The 18,682-nt window shown below is 34.9% G+C and overlaps 3 protein-coding genes across 12 annotated transcripts in view; 1 reads left to right on the top strand and 2 right to left on the bottom strand.

Annotated features, from left to right (window-relative positions):
• LOC147845236 (uncharacterized) overlaps positions 1 to 18,682 on the top strand; it is a 934,973-nt gene that overhangs the window by 332,981 nt on the left and 583,310 nt on the right. The gene's annotated exons all lie outside the window — the stretch shown is intronic.
• The window catches only part of LOC137491262 (tripartite motif-containing protein 16), a 97,374-nt gene that overhangs the window by 63,837 nt on the left and 14,855 nt on the right, over positions 1 to 18,682 (bottom strand). The gene's annotated exons all lie outside the window — the stretch shown is intronic.
• LOC103910919 (NACHT, LRR and PYD domains-containing protein 3-like) overlaps positions 1 to 18,682 on the bottom strand; it is a 68,761-nt gene that overhangs the window by 35,794 nt on the left and 14,285 nt on the right. Inside the window, exons 6-10 of one of the 4 annotated variants that reach the window (XM_088649661.1) lie at positions 17,903 to 18,076; positions 17,620 to 17,793; positions 15,723 to 15,896; positions 14,640 to 14,686; positions 11,436 to 14,216 (exon numbers count right to left, since the gene is read on the bottom strand). In XM_088649661.1, coding sequence (XP_088505787.1) covers positions 13,696 to 14,216; positions 14,640 to 14,686; positions 15,723 to 15,896; positions 17,620 to 17,793; positions 17,903 to 18,076 — 1,090 coding nt within the window. In that variant the 3' untranslated portion in view covers positions 11,436 to 13,695. Of the gene's footprint in view, positions 1 to 11,435; positions 14,217 to 14,639; positions 14,687 to 15,722; positions 15,897 to 17,619; positions 17,794 to 17,902; positions 18,077 to 18,682 lie in introns of those variants that run through there. The other 3 variants (NM_001444235.1, XM_088649662.1, XM_087245755.2) reach the window with 3 other exon arrangements.

Raw genomic sequence — 18,682 nt, 5'->3', positions numbered from 1 at the left:
TAAGTTCCTTACAAAATGTTTTACATCTATTGCTTTTTTCCAGTCCAATGTAGAATGCAAAATATATTTATATAGCAGTTTAGTGCCATTACATTTCAATAATGGCAAACAAATAACGACGTTACTGCTGTTAACTCCTTCTCTATTTTCCCTTCTGCTTCATGCACTGATGCATATACTTTTCATTTAAGTTGATTTATTAATAAGGCAAAAGATTGTAACAAATAATGTAAATTTAAATTTGAAGTATATCAACGTAAAAAAAATAGATTAAATAAAATAGGGTAGAAAAAAACAAAATCGTAATACACTTTATAATGCCATTTTCTTTTATGATTTAATCTATTTATCTTATTATTAATAAATCATAAATGTACTATAATCCTATTTGCTGTAACAATAGGCTAAACAGGATGCTCATCAATACATATTTTTACAAATAAATTAAAAGGTTAAATTATTTTACAAGTTATTAATTTCTACATCAATATAAAAACCAATACCTTCATTCCTTCTTACCTCGGGGGAGCTTTTTCATATTGCCCACTCACCAGACAACAACAATACAACATTTTTTCGTGATGTGTTTCATAGTTGAGAAAGCATATAGTGTATTTAAAAACAAAAAACATGGTTTTAAAAACCCAGGCTCTTTTACAATCAATATATTAAAATGAAAAACGTAAATAAAGTATTCTCTTGCTTTGCTTTGATCTTTTCTCTTACTCGCGTTGCTGCGTGTCCCTGACCTGTGTGAACAATATCGAGAGGTCAGTAAAACTGAACTCATTTCATTATGATTTGAAATCAGTGTAAAGTGCTGTCGATTGACGTGTTGTCCTTTTCCCTTTTAAATATGCCAAATTATCATATGTGATCTCCTCAACTGACAAGGGAAAAACGTCAAAAACATACTAGATGCTTTAAACTGTTCACTGCAGTAGTGCAATGCAAAATGGAAAATTTAGGATTCAATAATGAATTTTAAATAAATATTTAAACAATTTTAGTTTTAGAGTGCAGGTCGATGCACACACATAGGCATAGAGCGCTATGATAATGCTAAATGATCATATATATTTTCTACAACCAACAAGTAGAATAATATGCAAAGATTTGCTATTCAAAAATTTGTTCATAATATAAAAATACTGATGTCCATTGGCTCTAGTGCATTAAATAATAATTAATAACATTAAGATTTTTTTTTATCACAAAATATAGAAAATGGTATGTTGATATTTATTGAAGGTATCATTTCAATGTTTAAAATTCCAGCATTGTGAAAAACTAGTTACAATTATTGTAAATTTTATTATATCCATTAAAAACAATATGGGGGATTCTATATATGTTTGACATTAAAAGTAAAGGTAAATTATATTAGAATTAAAGCTCTTTAAAACTGCAATTGTTTCCAGTATCTTATTTATTTGTTATAATTCAGCTTTTGCCAATCATAAATGATTAAATGTTTTAATTTAGGGAATACAAAGATTTTTTATATTGTTTGTAAACTTACAATATGGATGAATTTAGTAATGTGTAAAAATAACACTAAATCATAGCAAGAAACCTCCTTATGGGTAATTACTAGATTGTAACTGAATTGGCAGTAACAATTTACAATTTTACAATTTCTTTAGCCAAACATTCTACTTGCTATAAATGCTAAGATCACTTGACATTGAAATCAGGATTAAAATATTTTTTTAATTGTCCAATATGTGATTTTTATTAGCAGTATTATAGTTATATGCATATATATTTTTTTAAATAAAAAAATAATTATAATTCTATATATTCTATATATTCTATTTATATTCTAATATCATACAAATAATATAAATAAATAAATAAATAATGAGGCTATTTATTATAAAATGAAATGTAATATTTATTATTTTTTAGAAATGAAAAAAATCATACTTTGATAATAATAATAATAATATGATAATAATAATAATATAAATAATTATGATTGTTATTATTATTTTTATATTATCATTATTATTATTATTAATAATAATTAATATTAATAATAATAATAATAATAATAATAATAACAATAATAATATTGTTGTTGTTGTTGTTGTATTTGTTATTATTAGGATTTTTTAAAGTCTTTTTTTACAATTTCATACATGTAAACCACTGCAGAAAGTTCTAACCGGCAGGCCCATTTCATATACAGTACATACTTAATAAATAACTTACTATAAATTAAAAGAATTAACGTATGCTTTTTGTTTTCACAAGCTTTGGAGATGTAACATAAATTCCGCTTTTTAATAAAAGGTCACCTATAGCTTTCGCCATGAGGCTGTGTTCAAAATGACATCAGTGTTTTTAAAGTGTACTGCAAAGGGAGCACAATTGTAAACATGAAGATCGCTAAAACTGAGTTGTAAAAATAGTTTGAAAGCAAATTACACCCAAGAAAGATGATCTTAATGCTTTTTTATATTCAATAATTCCAACTTTGAATGTTAGAATGTTCTAAATGAATAGACCGTAGGGGGGATAAGTGGCAATAGAACACAGCCAGGAACTCTTCTGCGCGAGTCAGCTTGACGTGCGTGCGCGGGCTCATCATTTGAATTAAATAACGGACACAAGCAACGGGCGGAACGGTAATCAAAGGTAAGTAAGTTACGATATTCGACGTTTCACATGTTTTATTTGTCGTTTTACTTATAATTTATGTTGAATTGAACTTTAGATGTGTAACGTTTTACATTATAATAATTTTTTAATGAACACTTAACCACTTTATACGTTTTTATGTCGCCCTGTAGTGACGAGGTCATTGACAGCAGCTAATGAATAATAGCTGTTTTGGTTATTTATTTGGCGATTTCAGCAAAATTACTTAATTTTATGTCTTCATTGCTTTCTAACCTGTGTAAAAATATAAGATGATCTGTTAAATCGACTTGGAATGAGCATAAAATATTGCTCCGGCTATAACGTTAAAGGCTAACTTATAACGTTATAAGAATTAAGCACTTCGCAAATAGCATTAATGGTGCTTATCATCGAGCTAACATTTTTTAACATGTAATAATCCTAACAAAGTGAATCGCTGTCGGTTCACGGTTTTGTTGCTCTGTTTGTAAATTTAGTGATGGTCTCCTCGCCAGAGAAGCTAGCAGCATTCAATGGGGAAGCTTTGCTATTTCGTAAGTTGTCTAACGTTACCCTATCGCTAGTCAAGTTAATTCTTTGTGGTTTCATTCTTTTCTGATTTCCTTTGTTCACAAACCATGCTTGTCTGTTTTTTTCTGATTGCTGTGCTATGTTCTGGTGTAAGTTTTTTTTTCCTGTTTATTAAAAATAATTTTGTCTACATCCTTCTCTTTCGATTCACGTTAATGCAGTTTACTCATAAAAGTATCTTTAAAAATGTTTGTAAACGCATTCATTTTTTTAATTATATCATGAAGCTTTTTATAATTTCACAAGGAAATGCAATCCAAACAAGATCATTGGATTTCTCACAAAATACCATGCAACTTAATATACTGAGTGAGGAGTCAAAATTGTGGCTAATTTATGGTACAGATACTGTGGATTGGACATTTATATTAATGGAATTGTACTTTGTAATAGTAGATACCAAGTGAGAAGTCATACTGATTAACATGTTATTTTTCTTATAACTTTTTAATGGCAGTTTCGCTGGAATCTCCAATTGAAAACATCATCGTGTGCGCTTAGACTTCTGTTCCAGTTCTGACTACACCACACTCTGCTTATGTTGATCACTGACTACTATGTTCTCTGAAGGTATTCATTCATTCATTTATTCATTCAGTCATTTAATCATTTTCTTTTCGGCTTAGTGCCTTTATTAATCTGGGGTCACCACAGCGGAATGAACCGCCAACTTATCCAGCACGTTTTTATGCAGCGGATGGCCTTCCAGCCTCAATCCATCTCTGGGAAACATCCACACTCATTCACTACGGACAATTTTAGCCTACCCAATTTACTTGTACCGCATATCTTTGGACAGTGGGGGAAACCGGAGCACCTGGAGGACACCCACGCAAACTCCACACAGAGACGCCAACTGACCCAGCCAAGGCTCGAACCAACGACCTTCTTGCTGTGAGGCGCCACTGCAGCGCAGAATCTGAAGGTATTACTGTAGTAAAACAACAGCACCCATGACGGTAACGCTTTCTTTTACAATCCGCAAAGTACCGCGTAAGTACAGTGAAATCGGCGTGCTTTTCTGTACATATAGTGTACCTACGCAAACGTTAATTTTATGTACAGAAAAGTACACCGTTATTTCACTGTACTTACATGGTAGATTTCATGCTGAATATCTGGTTGTTACCCCCTTATTACCCAAGCATTACAGTTTGTTCCCTTACCTACACATACCTACACATACGTTCATTATACTTATACAATACGTACAGAAAAGTACACGGTAATTTCACTGTACCTATGCGGTACTTTGCGGGTTGTAAAAGAAAATTTTACCTACATTATAAACATTATATATATATATATATATATATATATATATATATATATATATATATATATATATATATATATATATATATATATAATCCAAAGTAATTGTCTTAAAACCATGCACATTTGAATTTTAATGAGAATGAGAATTAGATTTTTACTTGTCCTGCCAACTTTTTCTCTGGCCTACCAAAAAAATATAAAAGATCATTTTAAGCCATTAATTAAGATAAGTTTTTAACCACATGTTTAAAATTGTGTATCAAAAGAAGACAAATGTATACTAGTTGTCCATATATTAACTTTTTTTATTCAGTAATATAACTTTTTTAACAATTTAGATTTTAATGAAGGTTGAAGGTTCCAGATTACCAGTTAACTATTCATAAATTGGGAGTCTTATTCAATTATACTTGAACCGTATTAGTAAAAAGAGTGTTACTGAACAGTACTTATATTATTTTTTACCTTTACAAATTGTCAGTAGTCAGCACATGCTCTATTAGGGAGATTGTTAGTTGTATAAATCAAAAGCATCATGTTTTTTAGCACTGTGGTATGAGCTTGGTGAAATGATCTTTAATTGGATATTAATAATCTGTTATTGACTTATTAAAGTGAATGCTTGCAAAAAAAAATTATCAGCAGAACTTTGGGTGTAATCAAGAGATTCTGGTGACTCATAAAATTAAGATGGAGAGCAGGAAATAAAAAATATGAATGTGAGACATAAAGGAAATCTGCATTTTTTTAATTGATACTATAATACAAAGGAGAAATAAGTTTTCTACTGAACTGAAATATATTTTCTGCCATTGACGTAACAACTGTAAGCTACTCGCATGAAAAAACTATAGTAAAAATATGTTTTTGAACCATACTACAGTTTATTGCTAATATATATATATATATATATATATATATATATATATATATATATATATATAATTTGTTTTTCACGCTAATAATGTTATCTTTCAGACATCATCATCCTCATCATGATCATCATTGGTATTATTAATATTATGATGAAATTAGGATTTTTTTCATTTCCTAATATATAATAAAAAATACATTTTATAATAAACAGCCTCATTATTCATTTATTCATATGATTAATATATGAATATAGAATACGTGTTAGCTTTTGTAAGTGATTTGATTTAGTATGTCACATTCTCAATATTATTAGTAAAGGAAACATTGGATCTATATGTGGCATTAATATATATGTCAGTTAATATAAAAAGCGAGTGCATGTTTTTGGCAAAACTAATATTTTTAGTATTTTTATTTTAAATGCGTGCTTGTAAAACAATATTATTTGCACAAATAAATGATGGGGTTCTTCTTTTAAAAAAGTAGTTTCTCCAGGTTTAAAACATTTGGGCCTTTTACGCTATAACTAACGTGGTTCAAGAGATGGGTAAGCGACAGAGAATTTTGGGAAACATTCGTCACTACATAGTTCTTTCCCCAAACAATGCATCGTATGATAGTGCAGTGGTGAGTTGTTTGAGAAACGCAGCCCTGCTGGTGTGTTATGAATTGCATGTTTTAAATGACTGAGACATTTATTGGCGGTGTAACCATTAAGCTTAAATAGGCTGAGCATATTTTTATTAATATTAAAACACATTAATAAAAACTAGCCACCCTTTGATTTTTTTTCGTTTCTGTATATTTTTATCAAACAAAAAATGCAATGAATTGTTTATTTTGGTTTTCATTTTATTAGAATAAATATAATTAGTAGGCGACACAACTTCTACACTGGCTCTTGCGTTTTTACATATCCTACAGAAAGACTTTTTTTGGCTCAAAGACATATGCCTGTTAATTTAAGCGCTGTATTTTGACAGATTTCGCAAAGGCTTCAGCTATTCTACCTGTCAGCTGGTACCGTTTTGGGACTGTGTGGCGTCTGTATCAAGTGTCTGGATGACAGCGAGAGAGAACGAGATGAGATCAGACCCCAGATTCGATGTGTGGCCTCATGTCAAAGTTACTTTACTGCATTTTTTAAAAAATATTGGCTCAGCTAAATTAACTTTTCGTTCGATTAAAAGCCGAAATATTGCCAGACAGACAAAGCAACTTTCTGTTCAGTGATAACATACGCACACACACAGAATACACTCTTGTCGGCCTATTCATTATTGATTTTTTAACAATAAACGCATAATAAACAAGTGCAAAAAAGAAGAGCTGAACTTCGGAAAAAGTAATCACTGCGGATGCCGCAATGGTTGCTTTGTTTCTCTGCAGTTGGCTAGGCTTATTAATGGCGCTGCATTGCTTCATCACTCGTTTTAATAAATAAGATTATTTATTATTTAAAATTGTAAGATGATGGTCGCGTGATTTTTAAAATGAGAGTATGCATTGCGGATTTATGGCTATTGATCTTATCTACCGGCAACCCACCCAGAGTTAAACATCAAGTAGGTGCGTTAAAGGTGCATGTATAAATTAGTTGTGTTGCCCCCAGATTCTGCAAATAAATCTTATGAATAAATAAATACTAGGCGATTTATTATAAAATTAAATTTAATATTTATTATATATTAGGAAATTTAAAAAAAATAATTTAATAATAATAATATTAATAATAATAATGATGACTATGATGATAATAACTATTATTTTTATTTTTGTGTATTAGAAATTAAATTTTTTAATAATAATATTAATGATGATAATGGAGATTCTTCTTCTTGTTATTATTATTATTATTACTATTAATAATAATAATAATAAGTAGGGTATTGTTTATTTATTTTTAGAAAAGTCTACTTTTACAATTTGACACTTGTAAACCAGAGCAGAAAGTTCTAACCGGCAGGCCCGTGTCATACAGATATTTAATAAATAACCTATATAAATCAAAAGAATTCACGTATGCTTTTTGTTTTCACAAGCTTTGGAGATGTAACATAAATTCCGCTTTTAAATAATAGGTCACATATAGCTTTAACTTAAGGCTATGTTCAAAATGACATCAGTGTTTTTAAAGTGCACTGCAAAGGGAGAACAACTGTAAATATGAAGATCGCTAAAACTAAACTGTAAATATAGGTAAAAAGCAAATTACACCTAAGAGAGATGATCTTAATGCTTTTTTATTTTTAATCATTCAATGTTTAAATGTTATATTGTTCTAAATTAACAGGGCATAGGGGGATAAGTAAAAACTTAAAATTATTTCTGTCATTAATTACAAACTCTCCCGTCGTTCCAACCTTTAGAACACACATTTAAATATTTTAAAATATATGATATATATATATAGCAATTAAATTATGAAAATTGTGAGATTAAAGCTAGTCCTATAGTCCAGAGATCCGGTCCCCGCGTCAGGTCAGGTGCGCCCGAAAATAAAACGTGGACACGGCGATGGAGGCGCACTCAACTCACAGGGGAGAAAAGTGGGTGACATGAGATGTTCAGCTTAATTAATTACATGTTTTGGTCAACTAAATCTTTAAACACAACTCTCTTGAGCTCTAAAAGGAAGAAACGCAGAAGAAATTTGCTGTTAAATAAATTTTAGCAGAGACTCAACTGCCAGTCATTTTCACATTAGTTGTTCGGGAAGATGTAGCCTAATAAAATGTTTTAATAAAAATAAATAGTTCACTGCACAGTCACACAGTAGGCTACACTATAAATAATATTTTAATTTATTCATTAATATTATTATTACTATGATTACAATTAAGCTAAAATTGACAACGCATAGCCCTTTGAATGTTTGCTTTCATTTTGACATTGCTAAAAAGCGCACTTTTACAGTTGTGTAGAGAAACATCCCATATGCAGCAGAAGTCTAGGTATAATAAATGCCTTTTGCATTTAAAGATGACCAGCCTGCGAAGTCAAGTTTGCAGTGTTATAAATGGAATAGGTATATAGTGTTTAAGTGCAATTACAGCGGATCAACCGAGAAACCTCTCACAATCTTTTAAAAATGTGTAATTAAGGCTATACTGCTATTTGCTTATGCAAAATTAAACAACATTAAATATATTACAGCATATCGAATTTGTTTTGACTTGTAGCTCATGGCCCTAAAATAAAAATAACCTGAAAACAAGTTATTAAAATTTAAATAACTAAAAATGTTAATTTATTATAAATTAATAAATAAAATGACGGGTAGGCCTAGTAACCTAATGGTTAATGATGGTTTACAAATGACAAGCAGACAATATCACGAAAAAAAAAAAATACACTTACGATAGCCTAAGATAAATCTTTTTTTTTACATTTAAAATGATGAAAAAAGTTTTATAGCCTATTAAGTTGCCTGTTATCCGTGCCAAACAAATTTTCACGGTAATAACTGAATTTAGGCATATTTTTTAGGTATTTTTCTGGCTACACTAATGCCTTAAAATGTAACGAAGTAATTGTTTTGAATGACAGGGTAACATTTAGCTTTTCCCTAACACTGATGTTGGTTGGATAATAGGCTCCGCAAAGCGGGATGACTCGGTTAAGCTGATTTATATTTATTTACCGGTTATACGAATAGTCTGATCGTGGGTCAGCTTGCATGTGTGGGCATAATTTGACGTCTTTACCTTAAACTTTAAACATTCATATGCCTGCTATTTGAAATAAAATTGAAATAAATAAGGAGAAAAACATATGATTTAAAGCACTCGTTTGGCACTGAAGCCATGATCCGTCTGCATTAATAAGCGGTATCGTTGCATTACCATCATTAATAAAATCAGTAATAGCGACAATGTGCATATTAATATTACTATTAAAACGTATAATACTGCCTTAGGTCAGTAACAAAGTAAAGTAATAATAAATGTGAATAAATAGCCTAAATGAAAGGAACAAGAGAGACCAAAATCAGCCACCAGGTCTAGTGCCCCCCTATGGATTAAAAATGCCCCCTCAGTTCTGATTCCTGGCGCCGGGCCTGGATGTGAGTCTAGTTACCTGCATGAAAAACAGGTAGTAATAGAAACTTTTTTTTATTACGTGTTTGAGGCCATATTTGACTACAAAAGTGCAGTCAGTAGGCTACTTCAACTTTTACCAGAGTTGTTTTAGGCATCAGTATCACTTTTTCTTGAGTAGGATGTGTGTATTTTGCCATCTCTTTCCATTTCTTAAAAATAAATAATAATACAATAAAAAGTATGGTTAAATTAAGTGAAATGTGTCCTTAAACAAAAACGTGTGTATCATGCAGTCAAAATAGCATTTATTATTTGAATGTCACGTTAATTTTCTTAAAATAACACATAAGGATGTGCATTATATCAACTAAAACAGAGTTTTTCTTTGTTATAGCAGGTGCAGCCAAACTGCGACACAACAGCCACCGAATTTACAGGGCCTTGAGAGATCACCTGCACGGTCTGGCGGTGGCAGACGCAGAGCTGAAAACACTATCTGATGCTTTTGTTGTTGTTAATGTTAAATTGACCAATACATGTTTTGTCATTACTTTTGTCTGCAAATATTAGGCTAATAAATAATATTTTTAAACAAAATGTTGAATTTCTGAATTATGTGAATTTTCTAAAACGTTTATAAAGGTATTTCTCACAACCAGATTTCGACTTAAAATTGACGTATTTTCGACGACATGAAAAAGACGTCTTTTCACCTTTCACTTTCCCACCTGTTTTCCACGTTGTTTGGACGTCTTACAATTACGTCTTTTCGACGACATGAAAAAGACGTCTTTTCACCTTTCACATTCCCACCTGTTTTCCACGTTGTTTGGACGTCTTACAATTACGTCTTTTCGACGACATGAAAAAGACGTCTTTTCACCTTTCACATTCCCACCCGTTTTCCACGTTGTTTGGACGTCTTACAATTACGTCTTTTCGACGACGTTAAAAAGACGTAGTTTCGTCTTTCACTTTCCCACCTGTTTTCCACGTTGTTTGGACGTCTGACAATGTCGTCTTTTCGACGTCTTTTCGACGAACTATTGCTGGGTGGGGCAGGACGGAGACCACAATTTGCCTGCCAACCACTACTTCCCCCTCCTAACAAAATAAGCTAATAATCAAAGCAAAACATAATAATAAAATAAAACACTTACCAAACGAAAATCTAACCAAAACAAACCGATCGACGCAAAAATAGTCTTCACAAGGACGAGCCCCCAATTGTTACGCCCTCGGGGCGAAACAAGTAAAAAATAAGAGGGGGAAGCCAAAAATCACGTTACAAAAGTTTTATTTAAGCCCACTGTGATCAAACATTAGGCAAGAACGCCCCGCCAACTCGCACGCCGCTGGTCTCCGTCCCAACCCTTAGCCGGAAGAATCAGACTCCCAAACAGTGGCAGGACGCTGATAAAGGAGCGCTCACTTAGACTCAGGTGTTCCCCATCCACCTGATTATGCCCCGCAATGTTACAGCGCATCTGTAGAGGGAGCAAAACAGACACAGACAGACACGGCAGACAAATGACAGCGCAGCAGGCGTCACAGTGTGTGTGTGGTCTTGGTTATAGAAGAAAAACTGCTGAAAAACTCATCAGAATCTCAAAGCTTTAATGTCATCAAGTGTGTGTTGGTGATGGAGAAAACTCAACATGTGATTGAGATTTAACTCTACTGTTGGTGTATTTGTGTGTCTTATGATGATCAAACTCTACATTAAGCTGTCGTTAATGTTAATTCAGAACAGTAAATGAATCTTGTAGAGCATTTATGAATCCTAGTTACTGACTCCTGATGAATGAGAGTGATCAGACATTTACTGAAGCATTATTAATGCACAGTTGTGCTGGTGAACATCAGTTAATGCACTGAGAATCAACAAGAACTAACAGAGAACAACTTGACTGTCATCAACTAACATGAACAGATCAATAAATACTGGAATAAATGTGTTTTTATTGTTCAGTTCAAGTCAAATCATGAAGAAGAAGATCAGAAGAGCAGAAACAAACGTCACACTTCATTTCTCCTTTATTCATTGAGCTGCTGGATTTCTCTACAGTTGATTCAAGATTTGACAGAGATTCAGACAGGATTCAGACACTTCCATGTTCATCATCACATTCTAATATCAGCAGTGGATTTGACATTGACTTTTATTATTTGTGCTCAAACAACAGAGAAACAATGAAGAAGATCAATCTGTAGACAAGAATGAGCTGATCTGAACACAGCAGCATCCTGGAGGACACTTCATCAACATCAATGATGACTAGGGATGTAACGGTATTGTAAATACCGTCATACCGCAATATTAATTTTTTTCGATATTACCGAAGTCGCATGACTCGGTAAAACTATAGGTCTTCTGAGAAAATTTGCTCAGGCGAATGAAGCGAACGGGAGGTAGCGAAAACTACAATTCCCATCATCCCTTGCGGTCTGTTGTCGCTACAGATCCAGTAATGCGGAAATGGAGTGTGCTGCTAGAAGCGGGGATCAAAAAGAGCTGTAAAACTCTAAGGCCCCGTTTACACTAGTGCATTTTAGTTTTAAAACGGCGTAGTAGAATGAAAACGATCCGCGTCCACACTCGCGTTTTACCCAGCGTTTCTGAACAGCTCTCCGTCCATACCAAAACGCTGAAAACGCACATCACGTGACCACAGACACTCTCGGGCAAGCGCTCCAGCATTTCTACCCAGATGAGAGCTCTGCTTGTCGGACTGCTCATCAAGCATCTCCCGCTGGATCTAATCTCACTATATTTGCTAAACGTGATATTTCATTCATGTTGTTGTCTTTATCTAACGACATAGGCCAATTCCCTGACTTTGGTCATTGGAATCTATTAAGTTACTTGTTCACGGGTAACATGTTTTGGTTAAGCGCAAAGATAAGTTAATGATTAATCCAGGTACATTGACTGATCGCTTGCCTTTATTTCCTACAATGTATAAACTTATTGTATGTTATACTTTTATAATTGTCGATTATTAAAACTGATATTCAGCAAAAGAGAGGGTGCGTTTCGTATTTTCACTGAAATTGAAAGGAGGCAGTTGTTATAGGCTCCGTTTTGTTATAAATATCCACACAGTGAAGATGACGCTCATATATGCAGCACGGCGCCTCAACATTTCTGCTATCTGTTAAGTTTTCTAATATTAAAAAGGAAATATGCAGTTCCTTAAATCATGTTTACATTTTATTGTTGAGAAAGTGAAACAACGTAGCCAAGGTGATGTGAATGAAGTTATAAAGTACACTGTTCCCTTTGAAGATTTACGCGTGTCCTCGGTATGTTTTCCATATCAAACTGAGAAGGGGGAGACTGCAGCCTTGATCAAACTTGCGAAGTCTTAACTTACAAGAAGAGGATGCGAGACTGAACTGTGTGTGGGCTACTTAATATTGAGGAAAAGCCCCAATCAAAGAGGCAAATGTCTGCAGCCCCGCCTCCGTTTTCAGATGTCTCCGTCTTTCCCCATCCACACTAAGACGGAGCAGCAGCGTTTCAGAATGAAAACGGCCTCTCCAGCGTTTTCGAAACGCTCCGTTTTCGGCGCTTGAGAAATAAGTCATATAAGTCATATCTCTCTTGTCCCAGAAACCTCAGTCCCAAATGAGAGGGTTTTTTTTCTGTTGCAGGGGACATTGTAAATGCCCAGAGATACCAGCTTTTACCAGATTATATTTATATGATAATTTTCCTTTAAACCCATCTCTATCTAAGTGAGTGAGGGATTAAATGTTGAATGTGATGAGTTTTCAACAATACTAAATTAAAAATTTGATTTTTTTTTACATGGTTTAATAATTTTTTTTGTTTCAAAGCTTACAGATAGATGGCTAATTTGTATGTCATTGACACTTTTGGCACTTTTTTGGAGTATTTTCATAAGTTTTGTTTTTTCCTGTAAATGATTCAATAAATACCGTACCGTGACATTCATACCGAGGTAATACCGTACCGTGAAATTCTGATACCGTTACATCCCTAATGATGACACTGATGAAGACTGAGACACGCACACACACACACACATACGCACACACTTACTCTTTCACACACTCTCTCTCACACACACACACACACACACGTGTTCTCTCTCTCCCACACACACACACACACACACACACTTGTTCTCTCTCTCTCACACACACACACACACACACACACACACACACGCACACACACACACACACACACACACACACACAGCTGCTGATTGCTCCTGCAGAGGATTCTGGGTAAATCTCTCGTCAGTCTTCAGCTCAGTTTCACTGATGATCCATAATAAACCCAGAACCCAGCACAGAGCGGCTCAGTGAATGTGGTCTGGACTGAGTGGATGAGGCTCAATGTGTCTCTATAGATGTTGTAGAAGATCAGAGTTCCTGCACTGTGATCCACAAACACTCCTATTCTCCTGCTGAGCGGCTCCACTGGGAGATCAGTGTGTGTGTTATTGTGTCTGAATGAGAAACTGGAGGAAGAGCAGCGCAAACTCCAGGACTGAGCATTATATCCAAACCAACGCTCAGCACCTGTTCCCTTCCTCCTGATGCTCTTATATGACACTGATATAAACACATCTCCACTCCAGTCAATCTCCCAGTAACAGCGTCCACACACACTCTCTCTGCACAACACCTGACGATCATAATCAAATCTGTCTGGATGATCAGGATACGGCTGATTCTCTTTCACACACTTCACCTCTCTGTTCTCCTCAGACAGAATGAGTTGAGTGTGTGCTGTGTTTGGATCCAGAGTGAGGAAACAGACATCTGAACACAAGAACACACACATTTACAACCACAGCTGTGTGTGTGTGTGTGTGTGTGTGTGTGTGTGTGTGTGTGTGTGTGTGTGTGTGTGTGTTTGAGAGAGGGGGGGGTTGTGTGTTTGTTTGTGTGTGCATGTGTTCACTGCTGTGTGTGTGTTTGTGTGCATGTGTTCACAGCTATGTGTGTGTGTGTGTGTGTGTGTGCCTGATTGTGTATGAGTGTGTGCGTGTGTTCACTGCTGTGTGTGTGTTTGTAAGAGAGAGAGAGGGAGTGTGTGTGTGAGAGTGAGTGTGTATGTCTGATTGTGTGTGAGCGTGTGCGTGTGAGAGAGAGACAGAAAGGAGCGTGTGTGTGTGTGTGTCTGATTGTGTGAGTGTGTGCATGCGTGTGTGTGTGTGTGTGTGTGTATGTGTGTAGTCCTACATTTGCGTGGTCCTGCTGTAATCCTTGTCTCTCCTCCATGATCCAGACTGTAAACACACACAGATTCACATTCAGTCAGTACACAAACATCAGCTTATAACACACACGCACGCACGCACGCACGCACGCACACACACACACACACACACACACACACACACACACACGCAATAAGATCAGATGTGGAAACAGAAAACAGAATGGAAACACAGAAACAGACAGATATAAAGACTGAAGGATTCATTCAATGATCAATTGACAAAAGCGCAGCACAATAATAAAGCAGAATTCAGTGTTAAATGACTTGAAATATGATGGAGATCTTCATCTTCTGTCAAATGCCTCTTCATCATCTCCAAACATTGCTAAGTTGGAGAGCAGTGAATCCAGACCAATCTGCAGTCCTCCTGGCCCTTTGGAAGCTTGGTGGGTTTGTGTTCTGTTTATTGTTCATAATACTTTAGTTATAAAGGATTAGTTTAGGAGTTTTTTGTCATTTGCTTTATTTGAGTTTGTTCAACATGTGATTGTCACTGGACTATATCAGAACCAGCATCACTGTCTGCTGATCACTTTTATTGCCTGATATTTTGTGTTCATGTTAGTTTATAAGCAGAAAAGAGCCAGATTACAAGATATGTGAGATATTTGCCAGAAACATCTTTGTTATGTCCACATTGTGAATGTAAATTTATATTGTTTATTTTCTTCCTGTTTATAGTTTTACTCCGCCCTTATTAAAGTGTGATAAAGGACATTCTGTGTCTGTGAAGTTAATGAGGGAGAGTTCCTTAACTTGCTGTTAAAGTATACACAGGACGTATTTGGAGAACAGTACACACACATCTCTGACCTGATACTGTACAGTTCTTCAGCAGAAATGTAGAGAACAAGTTTCACTGCTCAACTACAATGCTGAAACTGTACAGTGTTAATATGAGATATAATATCACGCTTAATGTGAGAACTGCCCCAGTGCACTGACATATTTAACAGGTTTGATTAATATCTGGACACTAGAAGAGCAGTGAAGTATCAAAGTATCTGTATTCACAATAAAAAAGGCAGTGCTGCTCCACATACTTGAGTTTGTCCAGTGTGTAGTTTGGATCCTCCAGTTGTTCAGAGAGCAGCTTGACTCCTGAATCTCCTGGATGATTGTAGCTCAGATCCAGCTCTCTCAGGTGTGAGGGGTTTGAAGTCAGAGCTGAAGACAGAAAACCACAGCCTTCCTCTGTCACCATACAGCCAGACAATCTACAAACACAGCAATAGTCCACATCACACAGTTGGACAATCACACATCTCTTTGTGTTGTGAAGATGCTGACTGCTGTTTCTGCTCATGTCAACAGCAGTGATGAACACACACATCCTGATCAGCTCTCCTTATTGATCAAGCCCTCGCATCAGCAAACACACTCACACACTCAACAAGGACTCGACATCATCTGTAGAAGTGTACAGAGCATGACACGTTACACCGGTTATTATATATATTTTTTAGTTATTTTACTGTAGTTGAACCTGGTAAAGTTTTCAAACAGTGAACTGAGACTGCAACTATTAGTGAAATCTATATTAAAGCTCTTCAAATATGATTTAGATTTACAGTAATTGTTTTTCATGTATAAATCTGATTTATTCTTGTGTTTAAAGCATTTGTCATTCCTCTACTTCAGTGTCTCAGACTCATTCAGAAATGATTATTAAATGCTGGATTAATGCACAAGAGAGTTTGGCGAACACGTTTTACACCATTTCAAATATATATTATATGTGTGGGTGTATAAGTCACATACAGCGCTCAGCATAATGGAGGACAGCCCATTCTGAAAACCAAGACTTTCCTCCATTTCTCAGTCAATATAGGCAGTGTATTCTGCTGCATTTAAACAGAACACATTTATTAAACTGATTTATTCATGACAATCATATTTTAGTCACCAAACATATTCAGAAATTAAAAGATAATACAATTAAATTCAAGCTAAATACTGCAAAAACAAATTACAAGCTACAAAATTTCAACTTAATCTGTAAATGTGTTGCTTCTCTTGATTTTTAATTTTGTATTTAATATTTTTCTATAACACATAAATTTGTCTGTAGTAGTTTTTACACCGTTATCATGAGTTATTTTGTTAGATGAGCTCCAGATTTGGCTAATCTATTGTATATGCACAAATATAATATTGTAGAGCTTCCTATTAAAATATGAATGTAAAAGAGAGATTAGTGAGGGCTGTACTTATATATGCTGAGCACTGTATATTGTTCACCCAGAGTGTTTACATGGTCACACAGCAGTAACACAACAAGCATTGAGTTTGGGCTAGCTTCTGCAGATGGACATTGCTGTACACTGCCCTTAATGAGTGAGTGGGGGAGTGTCTGTTGTCTCTCAGGTGTGAATTATTCATGAGCATTGTCACTCACACATACAGCTGAGATCACCCAAAACAACCTTAACAAAATGTAGATCATTGTAATGTTTTCTCTGAATGAGAGAACAGAATAATTTTCACACAATTGTGCAGTAAATATTCTAGTCTACAAGACTGCTTACTCTAAAGTCTTGTTCAGGCACATTCAGTCTGTTTTTTTCCTTCTAAAACCTACTAACCACACAATATTTGTTTCTAAAAAACACAAGCATGAACATCAATATCTCTCACATATTATCGTAGCTCAGTTTGAGCTGAATACTAATAAAACACATGTTGGCCAGTTCTGTGTAATAAGTAGCTGAATCAGCACAGATGTCAGGGCATGTCAAAACATCTCAGGGGCCAAAATCACCTCAGACCCCTGAGGGTTAACTACAGGTATAGTATGAGCAGTGTGAAACATAATTACTGATAAACCATAATTCCTGTTATCTGGGGTTTAGTATCACCCAGGGTTAACATGTTCAAGCATGAAGAGCTCTAATATGAAACTGTCTGACTGTAGTCATTGTAGAGTGGAGAATCATTTACCTCAGTGTCTCCAGTTTACAGTGTTGACTCTTCAGTCCATCAGAGAGCTTCTTCACTCCTGAATCCTGCAGCTCATTGTTACTCAGGTCCAGCTCTCTCAGCACACAGTTTGAGGATTGTAGAGCTGAAGACAAACTCTCACAAGAATCGGCAGTGAGTTTACATGTCATCAATCTGAGAAAGAGCACACATTACTAAAAACACACTGTTAATGTGATCTGTCTGATGTAACAAAACAATAAATCAATCAGTCAATCAATCAATCAGGTGTTTAAACTCAGACCTCAGTGTCTCCAGTTTACAGTGTTGACTCTTCAGTCCATCAGAGAGCTTCTTCACTCCTGAATCCTGCAGGTCATTGTTACTCAGGTCCAGCTCTCTCAGCACACAGTTTGAGGATTGTAGAGCTGAAGACAAACTCTCACAACACTGAACAGTGAGATTACAGCTCTGTAGCCTGTGTAGAGGACAAACACAATATGTATGTGTTAATCTGGTGTGTTTGATAGTCTGAAGCACATCTGACTGTAGTGACTGGTTTAACTTCACTAATTAGTGAGCACATCTGCTGATTTTAGCTTTAAATAGTATTTATGTCTATTGTTAGGGCTCACTATCTGTGCCTGTGTTTGTTTGTATTTTTTTTCTCTCTCCCTCCTTCTCTACCTATCATTTTCTTTAGGTCCGCCCAGCTCATCTACCTATTGGCCAAGCTAGATGCCAGTCATCATTACCATTTGCGATGACATCATCATTGTCCAATCACAAGCAGACTTCCCCACTTTAAAAGGAAGCCGGTGCAGTTGAAAGCTAGCTTAACCCAAGCAGAAGTAAGGAAGGTAATAAGGACAACAAAAAGAAATTATTGGAGAAAATTCTGTGATGAAATTGGCGCAGATATAGATATAAATGATATGTGGAATATGATCAAGAAAATGGGTGGAAAGCAAATAAATAAAAATATTCCAGCTTTAATAAAAGAAGGTAAATACATAATGACCAATGAAGAAAAAGCAGAGGAGTCGGTAGAAGTCTTTGTTAAGGTTCACAGTAATAATAATTT

Source organism: Danio rerio, chromosome 4 (genome assembly GCF_052040795.2).
Source record: "Danio rerio strain M-AB ecotype USA chromosome 4, GRCz13ab, whole genome shotgun sequence".
NCBI lineage: Eukaryota > Metazoa > Chordata > Actinopteri > Cypriniformes > Danionidae > Danio > Danio rerio.
This window is presented reverse-complemented; position numbering and strand designations above follow the sequence as displayed.